General features: G+C 41.5%; 7 protein-coding genes across 9 annotated transcripts; 3 read left to right on the top strand and 4 right to left on the bottom strand.

Annotated features, from left to right (window-relative positions):
- Nucleotides 1-1,452: 1,452 nt before the first annotated feature.
- On the top strand, nt 1,453-8,603 carry LOC108603356 (major heat shock 70 kDa protein Ab). The gene is made up of 2 exons (XM_033294057.1): nt 1,453-3,515; nt 8,361-8,603. Exons 1-2 carry the CDS (start codon nt 1,662-1,664, stop codon nt 8,460-8,462), a joined length of 1,956 nt encoding a protein of 651 aa, XP_033149948.1. The 5' UTR covers nt 1,453-1,661; the 3' UTR covers nt 8,463-8,603.
- A 161-nt stretch (nt 8,604-8,764) lies between these two features.
- On the bottom strand, nt 8,765-14,705 carry LOC108603600 (dipeptidyl peptidase 9). Its single transcript, XM_017992545.2, has 8 exons — nt 12,873-14,705; nt 12,176-12,389; nt 11,557-12,113; nt 10,843-11,461; nt 10,103-10,414; nt 9,824-10,046; nt 9,553-9,745; nt 8,765-9,480 (listed from the first exon to the last, which is right to left on the bottom strand). Exons 1-8 carry the CDS (start codon nt 13,928-13,930, stop codon nt 9,279-9,281), a joined length of 3,378 nt encoding a protein of 1,125 aa, XP_017848034.1. The 5' UTR covers nt 13,931-14,705; the 3' UTR covers nt 8,765-9,278.
- A 35-nt stretch (nt 14,706-14,740) lies between these two features.
- Nucleotides 14,741-15,372, bottom strand: LOC108603603 (acylphosphatase-2). The gene is made up of 4 exons (XM_017992550.2): nt 15,180-15,372; nt 15,112-15,128; nt 14,930-15,039; nt 14,741-14,878 (listed from the first exon to the last, which is right to left on the bottom strand). Exons 1-4 carry the CDS (start codon nt 15,319-15,321, stop codon nt 14,761-14,763), a joined length of 387 nt encoding a protein of 128 aa, XP_017848039.1. The 5' UTR covers nt 15,322-15,372; the 3' UTR covers nt 14,741-14,760.
- Nucleotides 15,373-15,553: 181 nt separating this feature from the next.
- On the top strand, nt 15,554-17,037 carry LOC108603602. Its single transcript, XM_017992549.2, has 3 exons — nt 15,554-15,754; nt 15,835-16,251; nt 16,310-17,037. The coding sequence occupies exons 1-3, from the start codon at nt 15,604-15,606 to the stop codon at nt 16,951-16,953; spliced, it is 1,212 nt and encodes a 403-aa protein (XP_017848038.1). The 5' UTR covers nt 15,554-15,603; the 3' UTR covers nt 16,954-17,037.
- A 118-nt stretch (nt 17,038-17,155) lies between these two features.
- LOC108603601 (probable basic-leucine zipper transcription factor N) lies at nt 17,156-19,140 on the bottom strand. Of its 2 annotated transcripts, XM_017992547.2 has the most exons (3): nt 17,720-19,140; nt 17,282-17,385; nt 17,156-17,222 (listed from the first exon to the last, which is right to left on the bottom strand). In XM_017992547.2, the coding sequence occupies exons 1-3, from the start codon at nt 19,031-19,033 to the stop codon at nt 17,171-17,173; spliced, it is 1,470 nt and encodes a 489-aa protein (XP_017848036.1). In that variant the 5' UTR covers nt 19,034-19,140; the 3' UTR covers nt 17,156-17,170. The 2 variants fall into 2 exon arrangements, with proteins under 2 accessions (XP_017848036.1, XP_017848037.1); XM_017992548.2 differs by having other exon boundaries at nt 17,162-17,385; nt 17,720-19,139.
- An 80-nt stretch (nt 19,141-19,220) lies between these two features.
- Nucleotides 19,221-21,136, bottom strand: LOC108601494 (peptidyl-prolyl cis-trans isomerase sig-7). The gene is made up of 3 exons (XM_033294237.1): nt 19,631-21,136; nt 19,287-19,570; nt 19,221-19,231 (listed from the first exon to the last, which is right to left on the bottom strand). The coding sequence occupies exons 1-3, from the start codon at nt 21,094-21,096 to the stop codon at nt 19,221-19,223; spliced, it is 1,761 nt and encodes a 586-aa protein (XP_033150128.1). The 5' UTR covers nt 21,097-21,136.
- Nucleotides 21,137-21,447: 311 nt separating this feature from the next.
- Nucleotides 21,448-26,648, top strand: LOC108601954 (SAFB-like transcription modulator). Of its 2 annotated transcripts, XM_033294051.1 has the most exons (9): nt 21,452-21,730; nt 21,789-22,286; nt 22,347-22,374; nt 22,449-22,578; nt 22,640-22,686; nt 23,723-24,809; nt 25,248-25,397; nt 25,466-25,996; nt 26,058-26,648. In XM_033294051.1, the coding sequence occupies exons 1-9, from the start codon at nt 21,611-21,613 to the stop codon at nt 26,398-26,400; spliced, it is 2,934 nt and encodes a 977-aa protein (XP_033149942.1). In that variant the 5' UTR covers nt 21,452-21,610; the 3' UTR covers nt 26,401-26,648. The 2 variants fall into 2 exon arrangements, with proteins under 2 accessions (XP_017845428.2, XP_033149942.1); XM_017989939.2 differs by lacking the exons at nt 23,723-24,809; nt 25,466-25,996; nt 26,058-26,648 and having other exon boundaries at nt 21,448-21,730; nt 25,248-25,324.
- The last annotated feature ends 394 nt before the right edge of the window (nt 26,649-27,042 follow it).

Raw genomic sequence — 27,042 nt, 5'->3', positions numbered from 1 at the left:
GTTTACTTATACATATAAGTATATCATTTTTACAATTCACAAAAAATATTTTACAATACTGTCATCGGTAGGCCATAATGAGTTTCTGATTGCATAACAAGAAAATCGAAAAAAAAAATTGGGATACAAAAAAATGCTAGGCTGATAGCTTTTCTTTTTTTTTTTGGAGGTCATTTACTTTTTTTTGACGCCTTAGATTAGGAAAGTATTCAACCAGTTTGGTTAAAGTCAAGGCTGGACGCTCACCCAGCAGCGCTACCAGATGGCAATAGATGAAGGCATCCAGATCACAGGTCTTTTGGCCATAAAGAAAGCAATTGTGATATTCGCGCAGCAGGTTCAAAGTCCCAATTGACCTTCCCACGAGACAATTATTGTAAATTCATTTTATAAACAATATTGTTTAATTGTAAACTAGGTTTTAATTGAAATTTAATAATAAATAATAGATAATAATTAAATATTAAAAAAAAAAAATGAATGCCAAATGTGCAACTATTGCAAAACAAGTTGGATCACATTTCTCAACATTTTATTTTTTTGTATTCTTACAGCTCTGATTGTAACCTAACTAACCAGCATTGTAGAATCAACAGCAACAAGTACTGCAATTGATATTATTGTTATTCAATATTTAGCTTAGATTATTGTAATTTTATTCTCAGACTCGTTGAGGCATCAATAACTGATTAACATAAAAACAAAAAATATGAATGTGTCAAGTAGGACAAATTAAATATTTTTTTAGTTGGGCAGCATGATCATAACGAATTAAAATACATATATGTATATGCCAAAGGACCAACAAATATTTTCATTTTATATAAGGTGAAAAAATTACAAAAATGGTAATCTATGGAAAATTCGGAAAATATTTTCCAAGGAAACCATAGTTCAACAATCAGCCTGGTTCCGCGCAAATTAAAATCAAAATTTTATTGTGGGGCTTATTTTTATTTTTGTGTTTATCTCAAACAATCTCGCAATATTTTAAAATTTTGTATAATCTTATGATTAGTAATTAAACAAAATAATAGTAAATAGTGACAGATGCTTTAATAAGTATTCCGCTGTAGTCGTTAAATGAATTAAAAAGTCACAATATTATTATGTTCTATTTATAGAAACAAAAATACCCAGTAGAAAATTGCATTTATGGTTAGAATTTTCTCGATTTTCAATTGTTGCTGTAGGTCAGTAAGAGAGCAGTTATATTCTCACTTGCTTTATTTTCGAGAAAATTCCACCACAAACAATAATAAATCGCTCTCTTAGTCTGTCAACCGTCATCGCCCATCTCGCTTGCACACGCCTGGCATTGAATAGAAGGTGCGAGACGTTCGGCTGTGTTCGAGAAGAGCGCGTCTAGAAATTTCGAAAAGAGAGCCGGCGAGTATAAATACGGGTACAATTTTCTCTTCGAGTCATTTCAATTCAAGCAAGCAAAGTGATAACATCACAAAACCAACCACAATCAAAACAAACCAAGCGACAAGCTAAACCAGCTTAATAACGAACTAAATTTAAACTAAAGTAAAGTAAATCAAAGTTAAAGTTATAAATAAAGAACGCAAGTGAAGAAGAGGAAAATATTTCTCACTTCAGCAAGAAGTAAAGTGAATTATATTAGTGAGGAGAAGAAGCAAGAGAAGAACACAAATATGGTAGCGATTGGTATTGACTTGGGCACCACATACTCATGTGTGGGTGTCTATCAACACGGCAAGGTGGAGATCATTGCCAACGACCAGGGCAATCGCACAACACCCAGCTATGTGGCGTTTACAGATTCGGAGCGTTTGATTGGAGACGCTGCCAAGAACCAGGTGGCAATGAATCCCAGAAACACAGTATTTGATGCGAAGCGCCTGATTGGCCGCAAGTATGACGATCCTAAGATTGCGGAGGACATCAAGCACTGGCCCTTCAAAGTGGTTAGTGAAGGAGGCAAGCCTAAGATTGGCATCGAATTCAAGGGAGAACAGAAGCGCTTTGCACCTGAAGAGGTCAGCTCGATGGTGCTGGTGAAGATGAAGGAGACGGCTGAAGCGTATCTGGGTCAAAGCATCACAGACGCAGTCATCACAGTGCCCGCCTATTTCAATGACTCTCAAAGGCAGGCAACTAAGGACGCCGGTCACATTGCCGGGCTTAACGTTCTGAGAATCATCAACGAGCCTACTGCGGCGGCACTGGCTTATGGACTAGATAAGAATCTCAAAGGGGAGCGCAACGTGCTCATCTTCGACTTGGGCGGTGGCACATTTGATGTCTCAATATTGACCATCGATGAGGGGTCTCTGTTTGAGGTGCGGGCCACTGCTGGCGATACGCATTTGGGTGGCGAGGACTTTGACAACAGACTGGTCAACCACTTGGCCGATGAGTTCAAGCGAAAATTCAAGAAGGACCTGCGCTCCAATCCACGAGCTCTGCGTCGCCTGCGAACAGCAGCCGAGCGAGCCAAGCGCACATTGTCCTCCAGCACAGAGGCATCTATTGAGATAGATGCGCTGTTTGAGGGCCACGACTTTTACACAAAAATAAGTCGCGCACGCTTCGAGGAGCTCTGCGCGGACCTCTTCCGCGGCACACTGCAGCCAGTGGAGAAGGCTCTGAATGATGCCAAGATGGACAAGAGTCAGATTCACGACATAGTGCTTGTTGGTGGCTCCACCCGCATTCCCAAGGTGCAGAGCCTGCTGCAGCAGTTCTTTGGAGGCAAGAGCCTTAACCTATCCATCAATCCTGATGAGGCGGTGGCCTATGGCGCTGCCGTCCAGGCTGCCATTCTCAGCGGCGACCAGAGCGGCAAGATTCAGGATGTGTTGCTAGTGGACGTGGCGCCGCTCTCGTTGGGCATTGAGACAGCCGGAGGCGTTATGACGAAACTAATCGAGCGTAACTGCAGGATTCCATGCAAGCAAACCAAGACCTTCTCCACGTACGCGGACAACCAGCCGGGTGTCTCCATTCAAGTCTTCGAGGGCGAGCGAGCAATGACGCGAGACAACAATGCGCTGGGCACCTTTGACCTGTCTGGCATACCGCCAGCACCTCGCGGCGTGCCCCAGATCGAGGTCACCTTCGACATGGATGCTAATGGTATCTTGAACGTGACGGCCAAGGAGATGAGCACCGGCAAGGCAAAGAATATTACGATCAATAACGACAAGGGTCGCCTCTCGCAGGCTGAGATCGACCGCATGGTGAACGAAGCTGAGCGCTACGCCGAAGAGGATGAGCAACAGCGTCAGCGCATCTCTGCCCGCAACAGCCTGGAGAGCTATGTCTTTGGCGTAAAGCAGGCCGTGGATCAGGCCAGCGCCGATAAGCTGAACGATGCTGACAAGTCCTTAGTGCTGGAGAAGTGCAACGATACGGTCAAGTGGCTGGATGGCAACACTACCGCCACCAAAGATGAATACGAACACAAATTGAAGGATCTCACTCAGCTCTGCTCACCCATTATGACCAAGATGCACCAGCAGGGACAAGGACAGGGCAATCCCAATGCCAACTGTGGCCAGCAGGCAGGCGGGTTTGGCGGTGCCGCGTACCAGGGACCAACTGTCGAGGAGGTCGACTAAATAGTCATTAGTATTAAATACAGACTGATTAGGAATTTTGGTTGTTTCCTAAAAAAAATCTCATCAGCAAGTCATTGTTGAAATATGCCAAAAATTAAACAATTATTTAGTTTTATAAGCTTAAATATTGCTATTAAAAAAATATTAAAATGTACATATTTAAAAAATAAATTTATTATTTATGCGTAAAATTAAATGCAAGTATTTTCAATTTTCGATTTAGATTCCTATCAGCTAACAATTAGGATTAATAAAACGATTAATTTTGAAATGGGGATTTCTCATTAAAAATGCAAGCACTCGAATAGAGAAATTACAAAGAAGTAATAGCTGGAACAACAATGTTTAACAACGTGTTTTCGTTGTGATTACATAGTCGACTTAACAAAAGGTATTATAAAATTATAAAAAATGCATGTAACAGGGTGTAGGATGCTTGGCAGACACATAAAGTATATACATATATTCTTGATCAGCAAGGGAAACTGAGTCGATATAGTCATGTCCGCCTATCCGTCCGTTCGCAACTAAATTTTGAATGTAGGTGCTCCTTTACCCGAGCCAAATAGCTTTTTTTTCTTCCCCCCTCCTCAGCAAACAAACGCTTTATCATGATTCCGACTGATGCCAAGAACAATCAGATAAATAGCTTAAGTGATATTTACATTTAAATTTTTAATATATACAGCTAAAAGTTTTTTTTGCCGAATTGTATTAAATTTTGTATTTGTTCTATACATTTAATAGGAAGTTTTTAAGGTATGATGCCTTTCCGACTTTGTGATTTAAATATGCGCACACAATTCTTATGGGGATTGAACATAAGCAAGAGAAGCAGGTATCTGTGATCTTAGGGGCATCCATCTCCTAATTGCATACTTTATAAGCTATCAAAGCTATAAAGGTGAAGTCTTTTATCTAATGCAGCTGGTTAGAGTTCTTGTCGTGTAGTTGAAGCGGTTGCTTAAAAGCTTAAAAGGAACTCAAATCAAATCTCTCTGTCAAACCTTCCCAAAAACAACAAATTACCCACTGCCCAACCCAAATTAAGCTCTGAACTGAAGGTAAATTTCGCTTTTAGCGGTAGTCTTTGCTTTTAGTCAACGTAATTAAATATTTCGAATAATGAATATAATAATACTAAGAAGCACCCCATTATACCGAGTCCTATTTTTTCATTGCAAGCAACTATACTTTTTTTTTTAAGTTGGAATATACTTTGAAAGCTTATAAATAAAAATATAAATTGGTAAAAAATTAATACAGTTTTGTTTACTTATACATATAAGTATATCATTTTTACAATTCACAAAAAATATTTTACAATACTGTCATCGGTAGGCCATAATGAGTTTCTGATTGCATAACAAGAAAATCGAAAAAAAAATTGGGGATACAAAAATGCTAGGCTGATAGCTTTTCTTTTTTTTTGGAGGTCATTTACTTTTTTTTGACGCCTTAGATTAGGAAAGTATTCAACCAGTTTGGTTAAAGTCAAGGCTGGACGCTCACCCAGCAGCGCTACCAGATGGCAATAGATAAAGGCATCCAGATCACAGGTCTTTTGGCCATAAAGAAAGCAATTGTGATATTCGCGCAGCAGGTTCAAAGTCCCAATTGACCTTCCCACGAGACAATTATTGTAAATTCATTTTATAAACAATATTGTTTAATTGTAAACTAGGTTTTAATTGAAATTTAGCTCGTATATTTAATTTAATAATAAATAATAGCAGAATAATTAAATATAAAAAAAAAAGAATGCGCAATGTGCAACTATTGCAAAACAATTTGGATCACATTTCTCAACATTTTATTTTTTTGTACTCTTACAGCTCTGATTGTAACCTAACTAACCAGCATTGTAGAATCAACAGCAACAAGTACTGCAATTGATATTATTGTTATTCAATATTTAGCTTAGATTATTGTAATTTTATTCTCCAGACTCGTTGAGGCATCAATAACTGATTAACATAAAAACAAAAAATATGAATGTGTCAAGTAGGACAAATTAAATATTTTATTAGTTGGGCAGCATGATCATAACGAATTAAAATACATATATGTATATGCCAAAGGACCAACAAATATTTTCATTTTATATAAGGTGAAAAAATTACAAAAATGGTAATCTATGGAAAATTCGGAAAATATTTTCCAAGGAAACCATAGTTCAACAATCAGCCTGGTTCCGCGCAAATTAAAATCAAAATTTTATTGTGGGGCTTATTTTTATTTTTGTTTTTATCTCAAACAATCTCGCAATATTTTAAAATTTTGTATAATCTTATGATTAGTAATTAAACAAAATAATAGTAAATAGTGACAGATGCTTTAATAAGTATTCCGCTGTAGTCGTTAAATGAATTAAAAAGTCACAATATTATTATGTTCTATTTATAGAAACAAAAATACCCAGTAGAAAATTGCATTTATGGTTAGAATTTTCTCGATTTTCAATTGTTGCTGTAGGTCAGTAAGAGAGCAGTTATATTCTCACTTGCTTTATTTTCGAGAAAATTCCACCACAAACAATAATAAATCGCTCTCTTAGTCTGTCAACCGTCATCGCCCATCTCGCTTGCACACGCCTGGCATTGTATAGAAGGTGCGAGACGTTCGGCTGTGTTCGAGAAGAGCGCGTCTAGAAATTTCGTAAAGAGAGCCGGCGAGTATAAATACGGGTACAATTTTCTCTTCGAGTCATTTCAATTCAAGCAAGCAAAGTGATAACATCACAAAACCAACCACAATCAAAACAAACCAAGCGACAAGCTAAACCAGCTTAATAACGAACTAAATTTAAACTAAAGTAAAGTAAATCAAAGTTAAAGTTATAAATAAAGAACGCAAGTGAAGAAGAGGAAAATATTTCTCACTTCAGCAAGAAGTAAAGTGAATTATATTAGTGAGGAGAAGAAGCAAGAGAAGAACACAAATATGGTAGCGATTGGTATTGACTTGGGCACCACATACTCATGTGTGGGTGTCTATCAACACGGCAAGGTGGAGATCATTGCCAACGACCAGGGCAATCGCACAACACCCAGCTATGTGGCGTTTACAGATTCGGAGCGTTTGATTGGAGACGCTGCCAAGAACCAGGTGGCAATGAATCCCAGAAACACAGTATTTGATGCAAAGCGCCTGATTGGCCGCAAGTATGACGATCCTAAGATTGCGGAGGACATCAAGCACTGGCCCTTCAAAGTGGTTAGTGAAGGAGGCAAGCCTAAGATTGGCATCGAATTCAAGGGAGAACAGAAGCGCTTTGCACCTGAAGAGGTCAGCTCGATGGTGCTGGTGAAGATGAAGGAGACGGCTGAAGCGTATCTGGGTCAAAGCATCACAGACGCAGTCATCACAGTGCCCGCCTATTTCAATGACTCTCAAAGGCAGGCAACTAAGGACGCCGGTCACATTGCCGGGCTTAACGTTCTGAGAATCATCAACGAGCCTACTGCGGCGGCACTGGCTTATGGACTAGATAAGAATCTCAAAGGGGAGCGCAACGTGCTCATCTTCGACTTGGGCGGTGGCACATTTGATGTCTCAATATTGACCATCGATGAGGGGTCTCTGTTTGAGGTGCGGGCCACTGCTGGCGATACGCATTTGGGTGGCGAGGACTTTGACAACAGACTGGTCAACCACTTGGCCGATGAGTTCAAGCGAAAATTCAAGAAGGACCTGCGCTCCAATCCACGAGCTCTGCGTCGCCTGCGAACAGCAGCCGAGCGAGCCAAGCGCACATTGTCCTCCAGCACAGAGGCATCTATTGAGATAGATGCGCTGTTTGAGGGCCACGACTTTTACACAAAAATAAGTCGCGCACGCTTCGAGGAGCTCTGCGCGGACCTCTTCCGCGGCACACTGCAGCCAGTGGAGAAGGCTCTGAATGATGCCAAGATGGACAAGAGTCACATTCACGACATAGTGCTTGTTGGTGGCTCCACCCGCATTCCCAAGGTGCAGAGCCTGCTGCAGCAGTTCTTTGGAGGCAAGAGCCTTAACCTATCCATCAATCCTGATGAGGCGGTGGCCTATGGCGCTGCCGTCCAGGCTGCCATTCTCAGCGGCGACCAGAGCGGCAAGATTCAGGATGTGTTGCTAGTAGACGTGGCGCCGCTCTCGTTGGGCATTCAGACAGCTGGAGGCGTCATGACGAAGCTCATCGAGCGTAACTCCAGGATTCCATGCAAGCAAACCAAGACCTTTACCACGTATGTGGACAACCAGCCGTGCGTCTCCATTCAAGTCTTTGAGGGGGAGCGAGCGATGACGCGAGACAACAATGCGCTGGGCACCTTTGACTTGACTGGTATCCCGCCAGTACCTCGCGGGGTGCCCCAGATCGAGGTCACCTTCGACATGGATGCTAATGGTATCTTGAACGTGACGGCCAAGGAGATGAGCACCGGCAAGGCAAAGAATATTACAATCAAGAACGACAAGGGTCGCCTCTCGCAGGCTGAGATCGACCGCATGGTGAACGAAGCTGAGCGCTACGCCGAAGAGGATGAGCAACAGCGTCAGCGCATCTCTGCCCGTAACAGCCTGGAGAACTATGTCTTTGGCGTAAAGCAGGCCGTGGATCAGGCCAGCAGCGATAAACTGAGCGAGACTGACAAGTCCTCTGTGCTGGAGAAGTGCAACGAGACGGTCAAGTGGCTGGATGGCAACACTACCGCCACCAAAGATGAATACGAACACAAATTGAAGGAGCTCACTCAGCTCTGCTCACCCATTATGACCAAGATGCACCAGCAGGGACAAGGACAGGGCAATCCCAATGCCAACTGTGGCCAGCAGGCAGGCGGGTTTGGCGGTGCCGCGTACCAAGGACCCACTGTTGAGGAGGTCGACTAAATAGTCATTCATTAGTAGTATATAATACAAAGTCCTAAATTTAAGTTCTACAGACTGATCGCAATTTTGAGTTGATAAGTTGAAGTCCTTGTTGAATTATGTCTAAGTTAGTAACAAATTTTAAAAATAAAACAGTTATTTATTTTATCCCAAAAAATGTGTTTTCTTGCATGTTTTAATGTGCTTCGGAAATACTAAAAGTATAAAAATAAGAAACATTCAGTATTTCTATTTTAAAATGGGTTTTTTTTCAGCCGAACGTTTATTATTTATTTTTTCATTCAATTTGAACTCATAATTAAATATACAATATATTGCATGTGGGTCGATTATTAAGAGATATACATTTATCGTAATTATTATAATAGAGACTAACAATAATTGATGGCCTGCTCTCTGGCAGAAGTTTAAAATTTTTTTTTGGATAGGTTAGGCATGGGGAAACTTTTGGTTATGGAGTCTATATAAAAACAAACATGAAGCTTACAAACTAATTTATAAAAATATACACTTGTGCAAAGTAACGAAACTAAATATTAATTAAGAGTATGACGTATGTGTGTATGTGCTTAAAAGAAATATGTATCTGTATTTGTATAAAAGAGTTGAAAGTTTGTTGAGCATACTACAAAAGGCAGATAAAAAGTTGAAGCCAAATACTTTCTATAAAATCATATTGCAGGAATTGATAAAACGGTATTGTTTATATGTAAGTTATGTATATGCATAATGGATTTTCATATTGTATTGCGTTACGACATTATAAAAACAATAACAAATAAGTTTAAGATGAGCAGTGTTGATGGCTTATGAATCTCATAAGTGTTGCAAGAACGATAACAATTTCGTTTCATAGTTTTTATTAGATTCCAGATTACGCAGCGAATGCCGTTCCTCAGGAAAAACATGCAGTGCGTATGGTTTGTTGGCCTTATTCAATGCGCTAATCAGTCGTGAGGTGTGATAAAAGTGCACATTCTCATCGATTAATCCATGTATGAGCAGCAGCCGATTATCTCTACAAAATACAGAGGAAAAAAACAATAGTAGTCCAAGGTTTTTAGTGTTAAACATTTTTTTTGTTACGCACTCGTCGGGAAATAAATGCACAAAGTTGAGCACAGAGCCTGCCGTATAACCAGCCTCATTACACTGCGGCAAATCCATATAGCGTTCCGTATAACCCGTGTCATAATATTCCCAATTCGTAACCGGTGCACCCGCTATTGCCACCTTAAATACATCCGGATACTGCACCAGACCCATTAGACTCAAATAGCCACCTGCATTACACAATATTTAATTCAAATATTAGAACTTGCAAGCAGCGAACTAAGATGACTTCTGTAGTAATAACATACCATAGGACCAGCCATGTATAGCCACACGCTCCATGTCAATGTAACCCAATTGATCGGCAACAATGCGTAGCGCATCCACCTGATCGGTTAGCTCCACCTGACCCATTCGGTGACGGATATGACTTTCAAAACGTATACCACGATGCCGAGAGCCGCGCGAATCTATGCAGATGACACAATATCCACGTGCCGCCAGCATATGCAAACGCAGTTGGTGTTTGCCCTGAAAAATGCACTTTAGTTGTAGTTTAACTTATTGTAACTGCAATTCGGGCTTACCTTAAATGTATTGTTAACGGTCTGGACCTCGGGACCACCGTAAACATTCAGCACTGTTGGATATTTAACGCCCAGTTGAAAATTATGCGGCTTGAATACCATCGCATAAACAATTTCACCCGATGGTAGTTGCGGGCACAATATTTGAGGGCAATATTGCGGATCTGGTTTTCCACCTTCATGCAGAAAGCCCACCAATGAGATTTGTATGCCATTGACTCCGCCATTCTGGCAGGTTTGCGTTACACGCATCACCTTACAGCTGGGCATGCGTTGAATATTGCAATAAACTAGCAGCATAAGTTGGCATTGCTGAAAAACAAGAATTCAAATTAGAAAAAATATAACATAAACGCTCAATTTGTATTTAGCCGACTTTTATATACACATTGACAAATATTTCGTATAAGACGAAACTAACTAATCAAATCTTGCATCTTGATTATTTTTAGTTGTAATTAATCGAAGTGAAATTTGCATTACTTGTGGAGAGTGGTTAGAATGTAAATATCCAAGTGCTAATTTACCTTTCTGATCTAGATTTATATATTTGTTATTTAAGATAGCCTCATTCTAATTTTAGATGTCAAAGTGTATATAAAATACAAAAGATGTACTCCTGAAACTGCATTCCGTAAATAATTCTACAAATGTCGATTACTGTGACATAAAAACATAGTGCATCTAGCCCTAATCATTATTAGTTTCAGAAATACCCGCAAAAGGTTCTTGTCACCTACATCATCAAATTCAACCAGATAGGAGTAACCTGGCTCGGTGAGCAGTCGTATATGCTCGGGACGCTGCAGGCTTACTACATAGAGATGCTTCTCCAGCGGCGTATCACGCAAGCCCACAAAGTAAACCAGCTGATTGGCCTGATCCACCCATAAATTACGCGCCAGCACCTCCCATTCGCCGCTGGTTAATGCCACCTTGTTGATAATTCTTGGTTGCAGTGCCGTTGGTTCAACAAAGCTGGGCTGCTGCTGCTCCACTGCAGCGGCTGCAGTTGGACTCGTTGGACAGCCATTCGCTGAGGTTAACATAAAACTGGACGTAACCAAATACAAGTGCCTAAAGCCTGTTTCCTCAGAGGCCCAGAGAAAGGTAACACTCAAATCATTGAGTTCCAAAAAGTAAAGCATATCATGCACATTTATCCAGCTTTTGGTTTGCTCCGTAAAGATAACCTGCAGTGGTGTTATAGTGCGATTATAGGGACTTCGCCAGCTGTGATCGCCGATCGAATCTGTGGGTGAGGACACCTCACTGCTGTAGGATTCACAAAAATTGTCTAACGGTATCAACATGACATCCAAACGTTGCTGCTTGCGATCTAAGCCTGCCAGCCATACGCTATGTAAATTGTAATTAAATTAGTTTAAGTCAGAGCATAGAAGAATTCAGAACAGATCTGTACAATATTAAGTATCTCTGTATGTGACACTTACTAATTGGCATCTGGGGTCCAGCCTACGCGCACAATATATTCCAGCCAGGGAAACACAGCTTGCAGTGAATAGGGTAAGTCCTTAATGCTGATTTCTGTTATCTGCAGGGCCTCACTCAACACAAATTGTATAAGCTTAAGCTTACTCTTGGCATTGTCTGTGCCGCTGCGTGGAAAGCGATACTCATCTACCTCGCCAGGCACGGCCGTCGACGAGGGCACTGTGTATAATGAAACGTCTGTTTCGTCTACCTCCTCGTAGACAATGCGATAGATGCCGTCATTTGAGTGCGGCTGCCACCAATAGCCTTGATAGCGACTAAACTCCTCCTGCATTACATAGGAGGGCACACCAGCGCTTAAAGCATCATCTACATACGGGCGACGTCCACTGCGCGTAAAAGTCAATCGCTTTTCATGGCCACTAACCGAATGCTTTACCCATACATCACCATCACTAATGTAGGCTATTAAATCCGAGCACTGTGGACATATCTGTGGATCTAGAGCGCTCCATTCAGGGCGTGTGCGCAGCTGCGTTGGAAACAGCAAACCAGACTGCGAAATCGATAGAAGCAGATTAGAGTTGGGTTTGCTAAATTTGATTTCGTATTGCTTACATTATAGCCTGTATCCTGACAGTGATGTAAATCATTGAGGCATGAGAAGACTAGTTTACCGCTGGGCTTGTGTAATTCGTAGGATGTAATACCCCAGGTGGAGAGTCGCTTTCTCTCCTGTATCAACTGATATTCACGCACATATGGGCAATTGGTAGGATTGCTCATAAAACTTGTGGGTATGGGCTGCTGCAGAAGTGGTTGCCATGCCAATCTGTAAAAGAAGCAGTTTAGTATTAGTATTTTGATTTAAAATGAATGGTCAGCTATTGATAAGAATTTGTTTCAGGATTGTTTGAGAAAATGTAAGATGCTTTTCTGTAGTAAAGTTTAAGAAATTTGTTTTCGATCCCTTCTTTTAAAATACGTAGAGCTATCAAAATTCAAGAGCTCGAATTATGTCGATCAATATATTATATAACTTTCTCCCACCTTTTTGTTAAGTTAAAGGAAAAGACTTATTTAGACTAAATCGTCTGAACATGTAAAAGCATCAATATCACTATTTAGCTTTTTACTTTTAACTTTTTTATGAGACTAGTTCCTAACCAGTTGACCCAAATTCGTTGTTTTCGAAGCATGATTAAATTAAAATTTTAAATTTCAGCTCTTAAGCTATTTTAATTTTATACAAGTCAAATAATAACTTTAGATTAGTCTGGAAGATCAAATTCACATGGTATCATATTAGACTTACTTGGGCGGTCGCATGCCAAACTGGAACGTGCTCTGGTTGCTCATGTTGGGTGAGCCGGCATTGCTGCTGGGACTGCCTATGTGTGTACTGTCCGCATCGTTGCCGCCGCCGCCGGCAAGCTGCTGATACTGCAGCTGCTGTTGCTCGTCCTGTTGCGATAGTTGTATGTCGGCAAAGAGCAATATAGTCTCCCAGGTTTGTGGCGGTGTGCCCAGAAAATAACAGCGTACTCGCCCATCGGAGAGCTGACGAAATTGCACATTTGTGGGTACCAGCGTATACTGATTGGCCAAAATCTTGCGTATTTCCTGCACAAAAGCTTTGTTCTCGGACCATGATTTGGCGGGCGTGGGCGCTGCGTGGCGTCCATCATGTTCCAATGCATCATCATCGTCATCGTCCACATCATCACAGTCATCATCGTTGAGGCCCAGTCCGTGCGGCGGTGTGCCGCTGGTGGGTGAGCTCAAGTGATTAGTTATCGCCAATGCAGCGGCAGCGGCTGCAGCTGCTACCTCGCTGGTGGTTGCAGTGGCCGCCGCCGCTGCCGCTGTAATAGGTGATGTTATAGAATTAAGCGCACTGCCAATGGATGAATAGAATGCATTGGCTGTGTTTCCCAATGAGCCCATGCTGCCTACACCCAGGCCAGAGTGCGTTGAATTGGGCGTGCTGGCCGCACTGTGGCTACGTTCCATGCTGCTACCTCCGGCAACGCTGACCGCTGTGGAGACGCGTGATGTGAAGCCATCGAATAGATTGGCTATTGATGTGGCTGCTGCATTGGTTATGCTGTGACTACGTTGGTGTCCATTATTGCTGCTACTGTTGTTGTTGTTATTGTTGCGGCGTTTATTGCTGCTACTGCTGCTGGCGCTGCTGCTGCTCGTATTAGCCCCGCTGCTACTGTCGCTTGTCATTGCAGTGGCGCTTGATTCGTTGCCAAGCACATCGGAGCTGGCTGCATTGGGACCACCTAGGTTAACGTTCAGCGGTGAGTTGGAGTTGCGCGAATTTTGATGTTGTGTTGCCTGCGTTCTGCTGAGATTGCTATCCATGTTCTTTTGTTTTATTACCGCGCAATTGCAGCGCAATTATTGACCCAAATTTATGATCCACGTACACACACACATATACATATAAACATATACAGATAGACAAGAGACAGTCGCTTATGGATTTTGGTTAATTTCTATTTTCCCTCTGTGCGGCCACTCAACACAACCAACACACACGCACACACATTAACACAAACACACGTTTACGTACAAAACACTCACACAGCGGTTGGTTGTTTTGTTATTGTTGTTATCGCTGCAGCTGCATTGCTTTCATCTGTATCTTCAAATTGTTTAGATGCAAAATGCTATGCTACAGTTAAGCTGAAGCTGTTGTCTTTTTGTTCCGTTTTGAGTAGTTTCAACTATGCCTTGGCTCGGCTTTTCATTTTACTTTGTGGGCGAGTAGGTCTTGTCTGTCTTGCTCTCTTATCGATGTCTCGTTTTGCTAATTGTTGTTGCTTTAATTCTTTCTTTTTGTGTTTTTTTTTGCAAAAAAAAGTGAAAGTCGTCCAACGCTTTAAACTGTGATTAGCATACACGTGTTTTTGTAAATGGCCCCTGTTAGCGCAGCTTGTCGTTATCCTTATGTAAATGCCTATCCTCTAAATTGTTTAAATGGTCTTTATTGTTTGTCACCATTTGAGGATGATTTCCACTGCAAATTCCGTTTGTTTTAGTGTTGAGCGATACTCACTCAACTGCTACTAATCGCAGGTAATCAGCAGTATCGATGTCACTATGACAACAAAGTATTTTAAAGAGCTATCGATAATATTTTTGCGATCGGTTTTAAAATCTATTGTTTGATTTCAAGAAGTCCATATAAATTACTCTTCTCGAAAAGAAAAGCCTGCATATGAAAATTCCTCAAGAGTTTCCAAATCACCAAAAACAACTTTGTCAATGCGACTTGTCGGACTACCGGTATGTTTTAACCACAAGCGCCTGCGAAGTAGGATTCATTATTGTATTTACAAGCAGCATCAAGGTACCTACATAGCCTCAAAGCTTTTTACATGTCCTTGAATAATACCCTTTACGGTCCCTTCTTGCGTATTCCTGCAGTAGCCACGTACTCCGAGTTTAATAGCACGACGCACAGCATACTAATCGTGTTCGAGGTAATAAATACATATACATACTATGAGGTATTAAATTGCTGGAGTTTGGTTTCTTACCGCCGCAAATGAAACTTCTAAATGGGAACTTAAATTATTCATTTTGCAAATTTTCTCATTTTTCTTACCCCGCACTATTCCGAATACTTCAAATTCACAGCTGTATATTACTTCTTGTCTATCGTCGTCTTTGATCACTACTCTTTGTGTTTCATCTCTATGTTTTTCGTTGTTTTGACTTGTTTGTGTGCAATTCTCCTGTGTTTCCATTTCCTAAAAACAATAATTTCTATATCTTTTTCAAAATGTATTTTCTAAAACTTGTCAAAAAATTGCCGCCAACTTTTTAAACTCTGCAGCGAATGACGCATATCGATAAGACTGTACCAGCAATACTCAATACTCACCGCTGTCAAATGTGTTGTAAAAAATAATCGATACATCGATATAGTATACAAGTAAAAAAAGCAACAGGGAAATTCAGTCAAAATTATTTTAGAGCAACAAAGTAAGCCATTTCGAAAAAGAAAATACAAACACACGCATTAAAAAATGTCTAAAAACACTGTATATGCTGTACATATTAAAAACAAACTAAGTGACTTTCATCCGGTGCACAACATTGACATGGAAAAAAATGTTGCATATTTGAAAGAAATTATTAAAGAACAACTGCAGCTGCAATTCGACGCCAATGAACTAGGTGAGTGCATGATAATAGATATACTATATAATCATGTATATTTTGTGCGAATTAATGCAAATCATTGTGTACATAAATAGAGCTATGCGTTTTGGGCAAGGTGCTCGAAGATGACTCAAAGCTTGCTAGCGCAGTAAAGCCAAACGCAATTGTGCATTGTTTCAAAAAAATTAAAGGATACGTGCCGTATAAGCCGCCTGCAACAAGCGAATTTAATACCAAGCATATACAGGAGCTGTTCTCATTGACCTCGCATTTGCAAATCAGTGTGACGTCGCGCTTTAATATATTGCAAAAAATACTTGCGGAATATCCAGAATTCCGACGTAATTTGGCAGCGCAGGCGCTTATACGTGACTCGGTGCTATTCAATATGCTGCACGAGAGTGAGGTGGTGCAGAATCTGGCGCGTGAATATCCATTGATATGCGAGTCAGCTTCATTTATAGTGGATACCATACGCAAGGAGCTGGCACGCAATAACTCCGCCACACAATGTAAGTAGACTTATGATAATTGTTTACAAATGGGTTAAAATATGCATGTATTTTACAGTTCAGGAACAGGCGGCCTCAGAATCAACAACTTCATCGGAGGAAGAAAACTCATTAGGCGCTGGCAGCAGCAGCAGTGGCGGTAGCAGCAGCACAGCCGCCGCCAATCTGGCTAGCAATCGTCGTGAGGAGTTGGCCAACATACGTCAAATAAGTCGGCAACAGTTAGCTAATGCTTTGGCACGCGTAGACATGGGCTCCTTTAATTCGCTGTCCAACATAGCGCAACGCAATGTGGACGAAGCGCAGGGTGATGAGCAGCCACGCACTAGCACAGCAACAGCTACGCCTGCGGCTACTGCGGCAGCAACGGCCGCTGTCTCATCCATCTCCACGGAACAGTTTCGTAACGAGCTGGCGCGCGCTTTTCAATCTCTGCAACCAACGGCAACGTCAACTGCGGAGAGCATGGAAGTTGAGACCACACCAGCTGCAGTTGATGAAACGCTGGACGATGATGATGCCGCTGCTGATGATGACAGCGATGTACTGCCGCGTTGTTATAGACGTCATCGTTTTACGGAGCAGCTACGTACCATGGCCGCCATGGGCTTTATTAATCACGCAGAGAATGTTAACTATTTGACACTGGCAGATGGCAATGTAGAGCATGCCATTAACTTGCTAATGCTGAGCATGAACTAAAACTGATATTTTTGCATAGCACTCGTATTTATTATATGCTCTCCTCCCCAGATGTCATCATCATATATATACTATATATAAATATACAGTTTTAGTTATATACACTAAAACAAACTGATTCTCTCTTGTCAGTTATGCAAAATAACAATTAATGTCAAGTACTGCGTTAATACATAATACAATACAAATTATAAAAATAAAATACCGTTCTTTGCATTTAGAGGCATGTGAGTGTATTGTGGATCCAGCGCATCGATCGCATGAATTTGCTGGAACAGGCGTATATATAGTTATAAGAAAATTCAGCTAATTAATTAAATAGTCTAACGCTTTCTCCTTATTGTTATCAAATTTCAAAAGCGCTGCCGAGATTTTTGTTTCATCAAAACCGAGGTCCATTAGCTCGCCCAGTGGAATCAAATGCTCGATTATCTAGGAATAGTAACAAATTTCATAAAATAATTATTATTTAATCACTGGCAAGATATTACAACGAAACAAATTAAACAAAAACTTGGAGTGCAACAAAATATTTAACATTTTTCATAATAATAATTAATAAATAAAGGACTATTTATGAATAGATCTTTAATTACTCTGCCAATTCAAAACCCAAGGATAATTTGTTGGTTAATTTGGTTGTTAATTTTTCTATTTTATTTAAAGCAGATGCAGGTGAATAAATTACAAAATATAGGACAGGTTCATCACTCTTTAACAAACTAGACTTTGTTAAAAGTTTATTATTTTATTTGTTTTCTCCTACCTTCTTATCATCAATGCCGCATAGACTAACCACTTTCGCCACGCGATCCAGTGGGAAACCCATGCTGCTAATGCGCTGCGCTAAATTCTGTGCCGGCACAGCTAACTCCTGGTAGCTATTATCATTGATAGACTGCATCTGCTGCCGTTCTTCTTGAGGTAGCGTCAATGTCACATTCTCATTGTGGCTGTGAAGTCGTGCGCGTCTCTTCTCCGCCTGCTGCAATTCCGATTTAAGCTCACGTAATATATCAGGCACACTCTTGGACTTGCTGTCCGACTCAGGTGTGCACAGGACAGCTTTGGGTACCGGTGGCGCTTGCGTAGCATAGGCATGCTGTAGATAGTTGTGATTGTGATAAAGCTGTTGCTGCTGCTGTTGCGGTACTAAAGCTTGAGTATAATAGTGCTGATTGTAGCCCATGGCATGATAGGTTTGCGACAGCGTCGGATTACTATAAATGGGGGCTGGATACATGGCTGGAATGTCCTGGGGTTCATCACAGTGTACTTGGAAATTGACGCTATCAAGCGTCGCTTTGGTTTCAGCCAACGTCGTTACATTCAACTCCAGTGCGAGAGGCTCAGTTAACTGTTGTTGCTTCAGCTGCTGCTGCTCAACTGGCTGTGACGCTTGCTGCGTTAGCTGCGTTTGATGCAACACCTGCGCTAGCACATCTAGATCATTGATTGTTTTTAGTTCAATATTGTCAAATGGTGTCGAGTTCATATTGTATTCAAAATCAGCATAGTTTAGTGAGCTATTGCGCTTGTGTTGAGTTACTGTTGGTGCTGTGTTTGCATCGCTGCTTAATATCGTGGGCTGCAGTATATTGTAGAAATTGCACGAGTTTATTGACTTTGGTTGTGGCTTTTCACGTGACTCAGCATTGCTAATTGACGTTGTATCTGCGCTTGTTGTTGTTGTTGCTGCTGCTGCTGCTGTCGTAAGGCTTGCCGTTGTTGTTGGTGATTCCTCATCATCGCTGCCCGAGGATAAGTCAGCTGCATTGGGATATTCCACAGCACCAAGCATCTCCTTTTGTTTGGCCTCCAGCGCACGCTGGCGCTCCACTTTTCGCTGCTGCTGTCGCAGATGACGCGCTTGTTGTTGCTGCTGACGCATCTGGCGCCAGTGCTGGCATTGACTATGCACACTGCGCTCCAACTGAAAGTCATACTTATAGCCCTCCTGCTCCTCGTAGTAATGGCTCTGGTATTGTGTTAATCTGTTTGCCAAGTTCTGTGGCAATTGGTAAACTAATGGCGGTGGTTTATAGCGTTCCACTATTTTGACGGGCACATCATCCATCATCCACGGGCATTAACAGCGAATTTTTTTTGTTAATTTTACCTACGCACTTTTTGTTGTTGATTTGGGTTTAGGTATTTTTTCTCGTCTTTTTTGTTTTGCAAAAGTGCGATTGATAACAAAACACTATCGATTATATGCGATATTTCGATACGAATAACGATTTATTTAATAATATGTTTATTATGTACTACGTATTAACTGCGAACTAATATTTAAATAAAATTTAACAATATTTATTTTTATTTTCCATGCTTTTTTTTTGACTTGTAATTGTTTTTTGCCTTGGACTTATTTTTGTGTTTTGATTTTCTTTTCTTTTTGCGCTTGTGGCGCTCATCGGAAGAGGAACTATCAGAGCTTTCGCTGGAACTGTCCGTGGAAGATTCACTGTCATCTGAACTGTCACTAGATTCTGTGCTGCTGCCTTTATCACGTTTAAGTTTTTTCTTTAAGACAGACTTCGGTTCCGGCATTCTTGGTCTTAGCTCACCCAACCGTCGCTCTTTTTGAACCGATTTGTCCTGATTAGTCAAATTTCTGTAAAGGAACATTGAAAGTAATTGGGAATAAGTTTGATAATCAATTTTAAGAATATACCTGCGGATATTGTCTCTGCTGCTGTTGCTGTGCCGCATTTCTTGACGGATGCGTACTGTATATTCTTTTTGGCCATCACCTCTATAAGGCGAATTTGCTCTTCTGCGGTCTACATATTGTTCTCTCGAGCCAGAAAGGCGTCGATTTCTGCGTTCTCTTTCGCTGTCATGTCGATCCTTTGAGCGTGAGCGCCTTCGGATGTTTCGATCCCTTTCGTACTTATCTCTTGATGTCGAGCGTCGTCGGATATTGTGCTCTCTGGATCTGGAGCTTTTACTTTCTCGTTCCTCCCGCTCTTTTTGCTTTTGATGCCGTTGATCTCTCGCTTTTCGTCGCTCAGCAGAGTTTGAACGACCGCCCCGTTCATCTTTTGACCGCGGCTCTAACTCCCGCCTTTGATAGCGTTTACTACCATTTCGATTGCTGGTGTTGTCTCTTAGATTGTTAAAGTCTAGCTGACCATCGGCACCAGTTACCCCGCGACCTTTGCCACGCCAAGTCACTTTAGACACTGACTGCGAAAAGTCTACGTGTATGCGTCGATCGTCAATGAGCACATTGTCCATTTTAAAGTAGGCAGCTTCGCAAGATTTCTGATCTTCAAACTCGACAAAAGCATACTGCAGGGAGTCGCCACTTTTACGATCGCGTATAACTTCGCAGCCCTTTACAACACCAAAGCGACTGAATATAATCTCCAAGTCATCATCTGTTGTTACAGGATTCAGTTTACAAATAAAAAGCACGTTCTCTGGTGGTGCCATGTCTGCATCTGGCAAGTCACCCACAATTTCAAGAATTGTGGCACGTGCCTTGGCCTCACGTTCAGCCAGCAGCTCCTGCATTTCCTCCATGGTTTTGCCATTGGCATCATCAATAGCTTCATCGGCAGCAATACGGCCATTTTTCAATCTCTCAGCGCTGGGAGACGGAGAACGGTTGGGAACTTGAAAGCCACGTGGATTAGGAAACGGATCTTCTAACACCACTGTGTGCGTTATGCGAATATCCTGATAGGGGCGATGGTTTTCATCCACAATGGCATCATTTAGCTTTCGAAGCAGCTCGTGTCCCTCTACCACCTCACCAATGACGCAGTGTTGGCCATCCAAAGATGTAAGGCTGTCACCAAGCGTGAAGAAGAACTGTGAGCCCACAAGGTTTTTGCCGGCGCTAACAAGTGATAGCATGCCAGCACTTGAATGATGGATCTTTGGCAGCATCTCCGCTTCAAAGAAACGCTTGTGTGAACCTTCCACAACGCCCCAAATTGAAGAGCCTCCATCTCCAGCGCCGCTTGGATCACCAGTTTGTGCTATAAAGCCTTGCTGCACCGTATGAAATAGGTTAAAGTTGTAGTATTTTAATTGACATAGCTTTAAGAAGTTTAGGCAGGCAATAGGACGCTCGTCTATGAAGAGATCGACTGTTAGGTCTCCTAGCGTGGTCTCAATGACCACGGACATTATTAAACGTTTTATTAATTTACTATTTGCAAATGCAAAAACAAAAAAAAAAAGCGGTATAAAAACACTCGACAGGTGTGACCGTTTCTTGCAATATAAAAAATATTGAGCATTATTGTATATTCAATCGATAGCATTCCATTTTGATTATTCTACAGCACTTGTAAACGTATTCTTGAACCGCACATGCACTTATTTGTATTAAAATATAATAGCAAAAATCATTTTATGCAAGGGTCTGATTAAAAAAAATTACTTGCTTATTTTCGATAAATGTGTTCATTGATCGATAAGCAAATGTATATTGCTCGTCTCCCATATGTAGTTTGACGCCATCTTAATTTGAAGAAAATTGTCAAAGATTTTCGTGAACAATTTTCGTCAATGATATTCAGAAGCTGGTCGGAATAACATTGCAAACGTGAAAATATAAAAATATTTTGATTTTAAATAAAAGCAAAACGTGCGTTTATATAATATTTCTGAAAGTATACTTGTGCAATTGAAAAATAACATGGTAGAATCAGGAAAAAAAATCAGTGAATTACGTGTCTGCGACCTAAAAGATGAGTTAGAGAAGCGCAAGCTTGAGACTATTGGTCCTAAGGCGGTCCTGATTGAACGTCTGGAGAGGGTGAGATATGAGAAGTCTATACAATTCCAGCAGTAGCCTAAATAGTGGACTTTTGTAGGCATTAAAAGAGGAGGGGGTAGATCCCAATACACATTTGATAGTGCCGGCAGCAAAGAACAAAAAACCAGTGCCAGTGCCAATGAAGGAGGCTGACCCAGAAGTAAAAATTAAGGATGAGCCACTTGATGACGAAGATGGTGTGCAGGGAAATGCACAAACTGATGGAGACGTCGATGGCGTAGGTGACAATGGGGCCAAAGAATATAGTGCTCACGATGCGGATGATAATGGGCATGAAATTGATCAAGTGGGTGATGTCGATGATGAATGTGTTATACTAGACGACGACGACGATGATGAGGATGACGAAGACGCCCATGAAAAGTATGCACAGAAGCAAAGTGAGAATATCGATGTAGTTATAAAGGCCGAAGCCGTTTCTGCTGGTGATGAGGATATGCAGGAGGAAAATACAGGTGATACTGTTAATATGGATAATGACGAGTCGATTAATTTGACAATTGGTGAAGAAGAACAAAAGCTATTGCATGATGAGGTAATTTAAGAAAAATTAAATTTTCAACACGGCCTACTATAATTACAAATATTTTTGCAGGCTCCAGATGACAAGTCTGTCAAGTCGGGTGAGATAAATAATTAAATTAAATTTAGAAGCGCATATCTAATGATAAACTATTGAATCTAATTTGTTCAACAGTTAAACCGTCTAATAAGTCAGACAAATCAAGTGCAAACTCTAAGGATGCGGATAAAAAGAGTCATAAGGATGACGATGCCGGACGCGCCAAGAAGAAGGATGACAAGTCTGCTGATAAAAAGGATAGCAGGTTGGTACCCAAAGTAAATGACAATATAGTTGGCTTTGCTAATTCCAAATTTTAATTACAGCGAACAAAAGTCGTCGGGCAAATCGTCGAATCAAAAGGACGATAAAGGTAATTTAAGTCAACATTGCGGCAAAGAGAGTTCAGTGCGCTTGAATGGTTTAGCAAGCGATTCAAGTTTAGGTAGTGCATGCTGAATAATTTATAGCTTGCAAGTTTAATATGTTCATTGTGTGGCGGCACACATGTGTTACAAATCAACTGCAAGAGAGTGTGAATTTGGTTTGGGCTTTGGAATGTTCAAGGAGCAACGGAAAAAGCAACTGCTAGGATGTTTCAGCAATTCAACAAACCAGATAAAGTGAAGCAGACTAAAATTTTGGGAAAAACTGCTGGGAACACTCATAAGCTAAGATGGCGTTTAAAGCTGAAGCTAAACAAAGCTGGAGAGGCTTCAGTGCTTCATTTGCAATTCATATGGAAAAACAACTTTAACGTGAAATCGAAAACTGGAACGAACGAGGAACGCCAGGAACCACTCTCTATTTACTGGACAGCTGAAGTTAACTACTCCGTGGCTTTAGAGCAATGTTTGCTTTGCTTTCCTGAATTCTGTGATCTCGACCTGAAGCCTTGACCAGCCGTTTAATATTTTGATGTCGTCGCGCTGCAGAGCTAACTGACGGCTGATCTAATCGTGTTTTTCTGTTTTCTACACTAGCTGGCAGCATACTCTCCAAATATCAAGGCGGTAAATGGCAACAGCTACATTCAACTTAACTTTTACAGCAGCAGCAGCAATAACAACCCGGGAACCAACAGCAGTCACCCAATCAAATTCACACTCTCTTCGCTGCGTTAAAGCGATTTCCCTTAACCTACAAACATACATATATAGCTGTGTAGCATCAAAGACAGTTCGTAATATATATTTTTTGCATATTGTTTATAACATTACAACAAGTAAGCAGCGCAGCGCAGAGCTACAAAGTGTGTGTTTAAAGTGCTTCCCTTAATGATAAAAAACAATCGAAAGTCAATACAACACAAAAAAAAAAAAAAAAAAACAGTTAACCAGTAAAAGCCACTTACAGCTCTTGACCATAACTCTCTTCCAATATTGTTATTATTTACATGGAACTTGCAGAAAAATCAACTACAGCCGCAGGCAGCGCAATAGCAGCGCCGGCGACAACTGGTGCTGGCAACAAGTCGGGCTCTGGCGCAAGCTCTGGCACTGCTGCTTCAACTGGCAACGGCAATGGCAAGCAGGCATTGCTGTCTCGCAATCTTTGGGTATCCGGGCTGTCCACACTGACACGTGCTAGCGACCTGAAGGCAATTTTCTCCAAATTTGGCAAGGTTATTGGTGCCAAGGTGGTGACCAATACACGGACTCCAGGCACACGTTGCTACGGCTACGTGACCATGTCGTCATCGGGTGATGCATCGCGTTGCATTGAGCATTTGCATCGCACGGAGCTGCATGGACGCATTATATCGGTGGAGCGTACCAAGAATGAGATTGGTGGCAGCGCCAGCTCCAGCTCAACAAAGGAGGGTAGCAACAAGTCGCAGAGCAGCAACAACAAGGGCAACAGCAAGCAGCAACTGTCGAACAACGATGCCAAAAAGAAGGATGACGATAAGAAGCAGCATGCTAAGGGTGGTGCTGATGACAAAAAGGGAGGCGATGCTGTTACTGGGGAGAGCAAGCAAGCGGGCGCTGACGGCAGCAGCAAACGTGATGGCAAGGAGCGTAAGGATCGTGGCCACAGCCACAAATCTGGACGCGACGACAAGGACAAGGCTGGTGGCGCTGCTGCTGAAAAGCGACGTGAGCGCGATCATCGTTCGGGCACTGGGCACCGTTCACAGAATCGCGATGACACCGCGCGCCAGCCGCGTGATGTTGATCGTGAGATTCAGCTCCGTCAACGTGATCGCGAGCGTCGCCAGCTGTCGTATCAGAAGATACGTGAGGAGCGTGAACGCCAGCGTTTGCGTGAGCGCGAACGTGAACTGCGTGAGGAGGAGCGTCGTCGGCGAGACGCACGCGACCGACAGCGCCTGGAAGAGGAACGTCTGGCCGAGGAGCGACGCAAGCTTGCCATCGAGCGAGAGCGCCTGGAGCGCGAGAAGGCCGAATTGCTGCGCATGGAGCGAGAGCGCCAAAAGCTGGAGCGTGAGAAAATTGAACTGGAGCGTCTCGAGCTGAAGCGACAACAAATGAAGTATGCTAAACGTAAACGTAAAAACGCGTTGCACACACAACGTTTCAAAAAATTCATAATTACAACAACACGTTATTTATTTTCTATATATATATATATATATATATATATATATAAATATCTTACCATAAATCGTCCGATTTGGCCGATAGCGTAAATTAGCGTATTAAGTTGCAGCCGCCACGTTACTTCTACCGCCAAAACCCAAAAAAAAAACTTCTAGATTAAAATGCTCTGCATTTATCTTTATGCATTGTAGTTTGTAACTAGAATATATATGTATATATCTGTGTGCATATATATATATTCATGTATATGCGCATATATTTACAAATTTAAAATAACCATCTTTACAAGTCTAGCTAACATATATTTTTACTCTCTTTTATCTCTCTACTTACTACCCAAAAAAATAAAATAAATGCTATAATATTCAAGGATGATGGAAACTCGTGATGATCCTGTTAAGCGCTCCGTAAGCAAACGTTCCGATGATCGTTATACTGATGTACCAGATCGCAAGCGTGCAACGGTTTTCGATGCACCACCGCCACCACGGTTTGATGCTAGCTTGGTCGGCTCACGCAAGTAAGTAATTTATTTGCATTTACTACATTACCTTAATAAAAAATATACTTTTAAATTTATTAAAACAGCGCTGGCAACTATGATAAGAAGCACGACGATTATGTCGGTTCGTCGAGCTCAAAACGCGGTCTGGACGATTATGCCAGTTCCAAGCGCTTGGATTACTCTAATAAACGTGGTGATTATGGCACCACAACTGGCACCAAACGTGCCGCTATTGATGAATATTCTGCTGTGCCCAGCAAGCGCTCAGGCGGGAATGATTACAGCTCAAGCAGTTCAAAGCATGATTATACATCTTCATCGACCAGCAAGCGTGATGAATACAAGCGAGAGGTAGATGTGCGTCATTTGCCCGTTTCGACTGTTGGATCTGGCGGCTCCGGCAGCTCCTATGTACACAAGGGCAATGCCAACGCTGCCGGCTCTTACGTGCACAAGAACAATCCCGGCAATGTGGCCAGCACCTATGGGCATAAGAATAATGCTGGTGGCGGTGGCGGTGCTGGTGGTGGCAGCGGGCGCTACAATGATTCTGATCGGAACAACGCCACCAACTATAGGCGTGGCGGTGTGGAAGACGCACACAGCTTATCACAGTAAGCAGGGGTTCGATAATTTATATTTTGAAAGAATAATTATTTATTTAACAATTTTCAGCAACAAGCGCTATGATAATTCAAGTGGCAGCGGTGCAGGCGGCAGCTATAGCAGCAACTCGAATAATGTCAACATTTGGGCTCCGTCTGGTGGCAGTAGCGGCATGGGTGGCAATCCCCTGAAGTATAGCAACAATGGCATGTCCTCCAATATGCATGGCAACAACTCTTGGCAAAAGTCAACACCTATGGAAGACAACAATTGGCGTCCCATGGCGGCGCAGAGCCGCTGGGATCGTCCTGGTGGCTATCAAAGCAACAGCGGTGGTGGTGGTGCCAGCGGCATGTATGGCGGCAGTCGCCCCACACAGGACCGCTACGGCGGCCAAGTTACACGCTATTAGAACTCACGTTGACAAATATTATGCAACAAGAATGATGATCAATATTTCCTTAAACGATTATATAGCGTTTATGTTAATTTCTTTTAGTTGTATACACTAAGTTGCTTAAATTATAATAAATATCATTAGCTGTAACTAACATAAACAAACACAAATTTTATATCACACTGTAGTTGTTGCTTAAATGACTTTTCGTATTTTTTCGAGGAATTGTGTAAATTTTTAGTAAGCTATTTTAATAAACAAACTGTTAATAACATGCAGATAATTTGTTGATCATTCAATTTACAGATAAACTCAAGTAATTGAGGTCAGAATAAATTCAAGTAAAACACCGAAAATAATTGCAATCCGTTTTTCAATTCGAGTGAGATTTGTTCAATACATTGTGATTTTCTCTCTTATAATTGATAATCAATCTCTCGCAATAAATTCACATTAGTTTACAATCAATTTAAAATTATAGGCGTCGAATTACTTTTTAGATCGAATAATTTTATTGAATTTCATTTAATTTCTGTGATTTAAAATGGAAGCAAATAACATCGAAATAGCATTTCAGTGAATCCAGTAAAGTTATACAAAATGTCAATTCAGGGATTTTTGAAGCAAAATTGTAATTGTATTTAATATGCAAGGCAT

The sequence above is a fragment of the Drosophila busckii genome, chromosome 3R (assembly GCF_011750605.1).
Source record: "Drosophila busckii strain San Diego stock center, stock number 13000-0081.31 chromosome 3R, ASM1175060v1, whole genome shotgun sequence".
NCBI classification, from domain to species: Eukaryota; Metazoa; Arthropoda; class Insecta; order Diptera; family Drosophilidae; genus Drosophila; species Drosophila busckii.
This window is presented reverse-complemented; position numbering and strand designations above follow the sequence as displayed.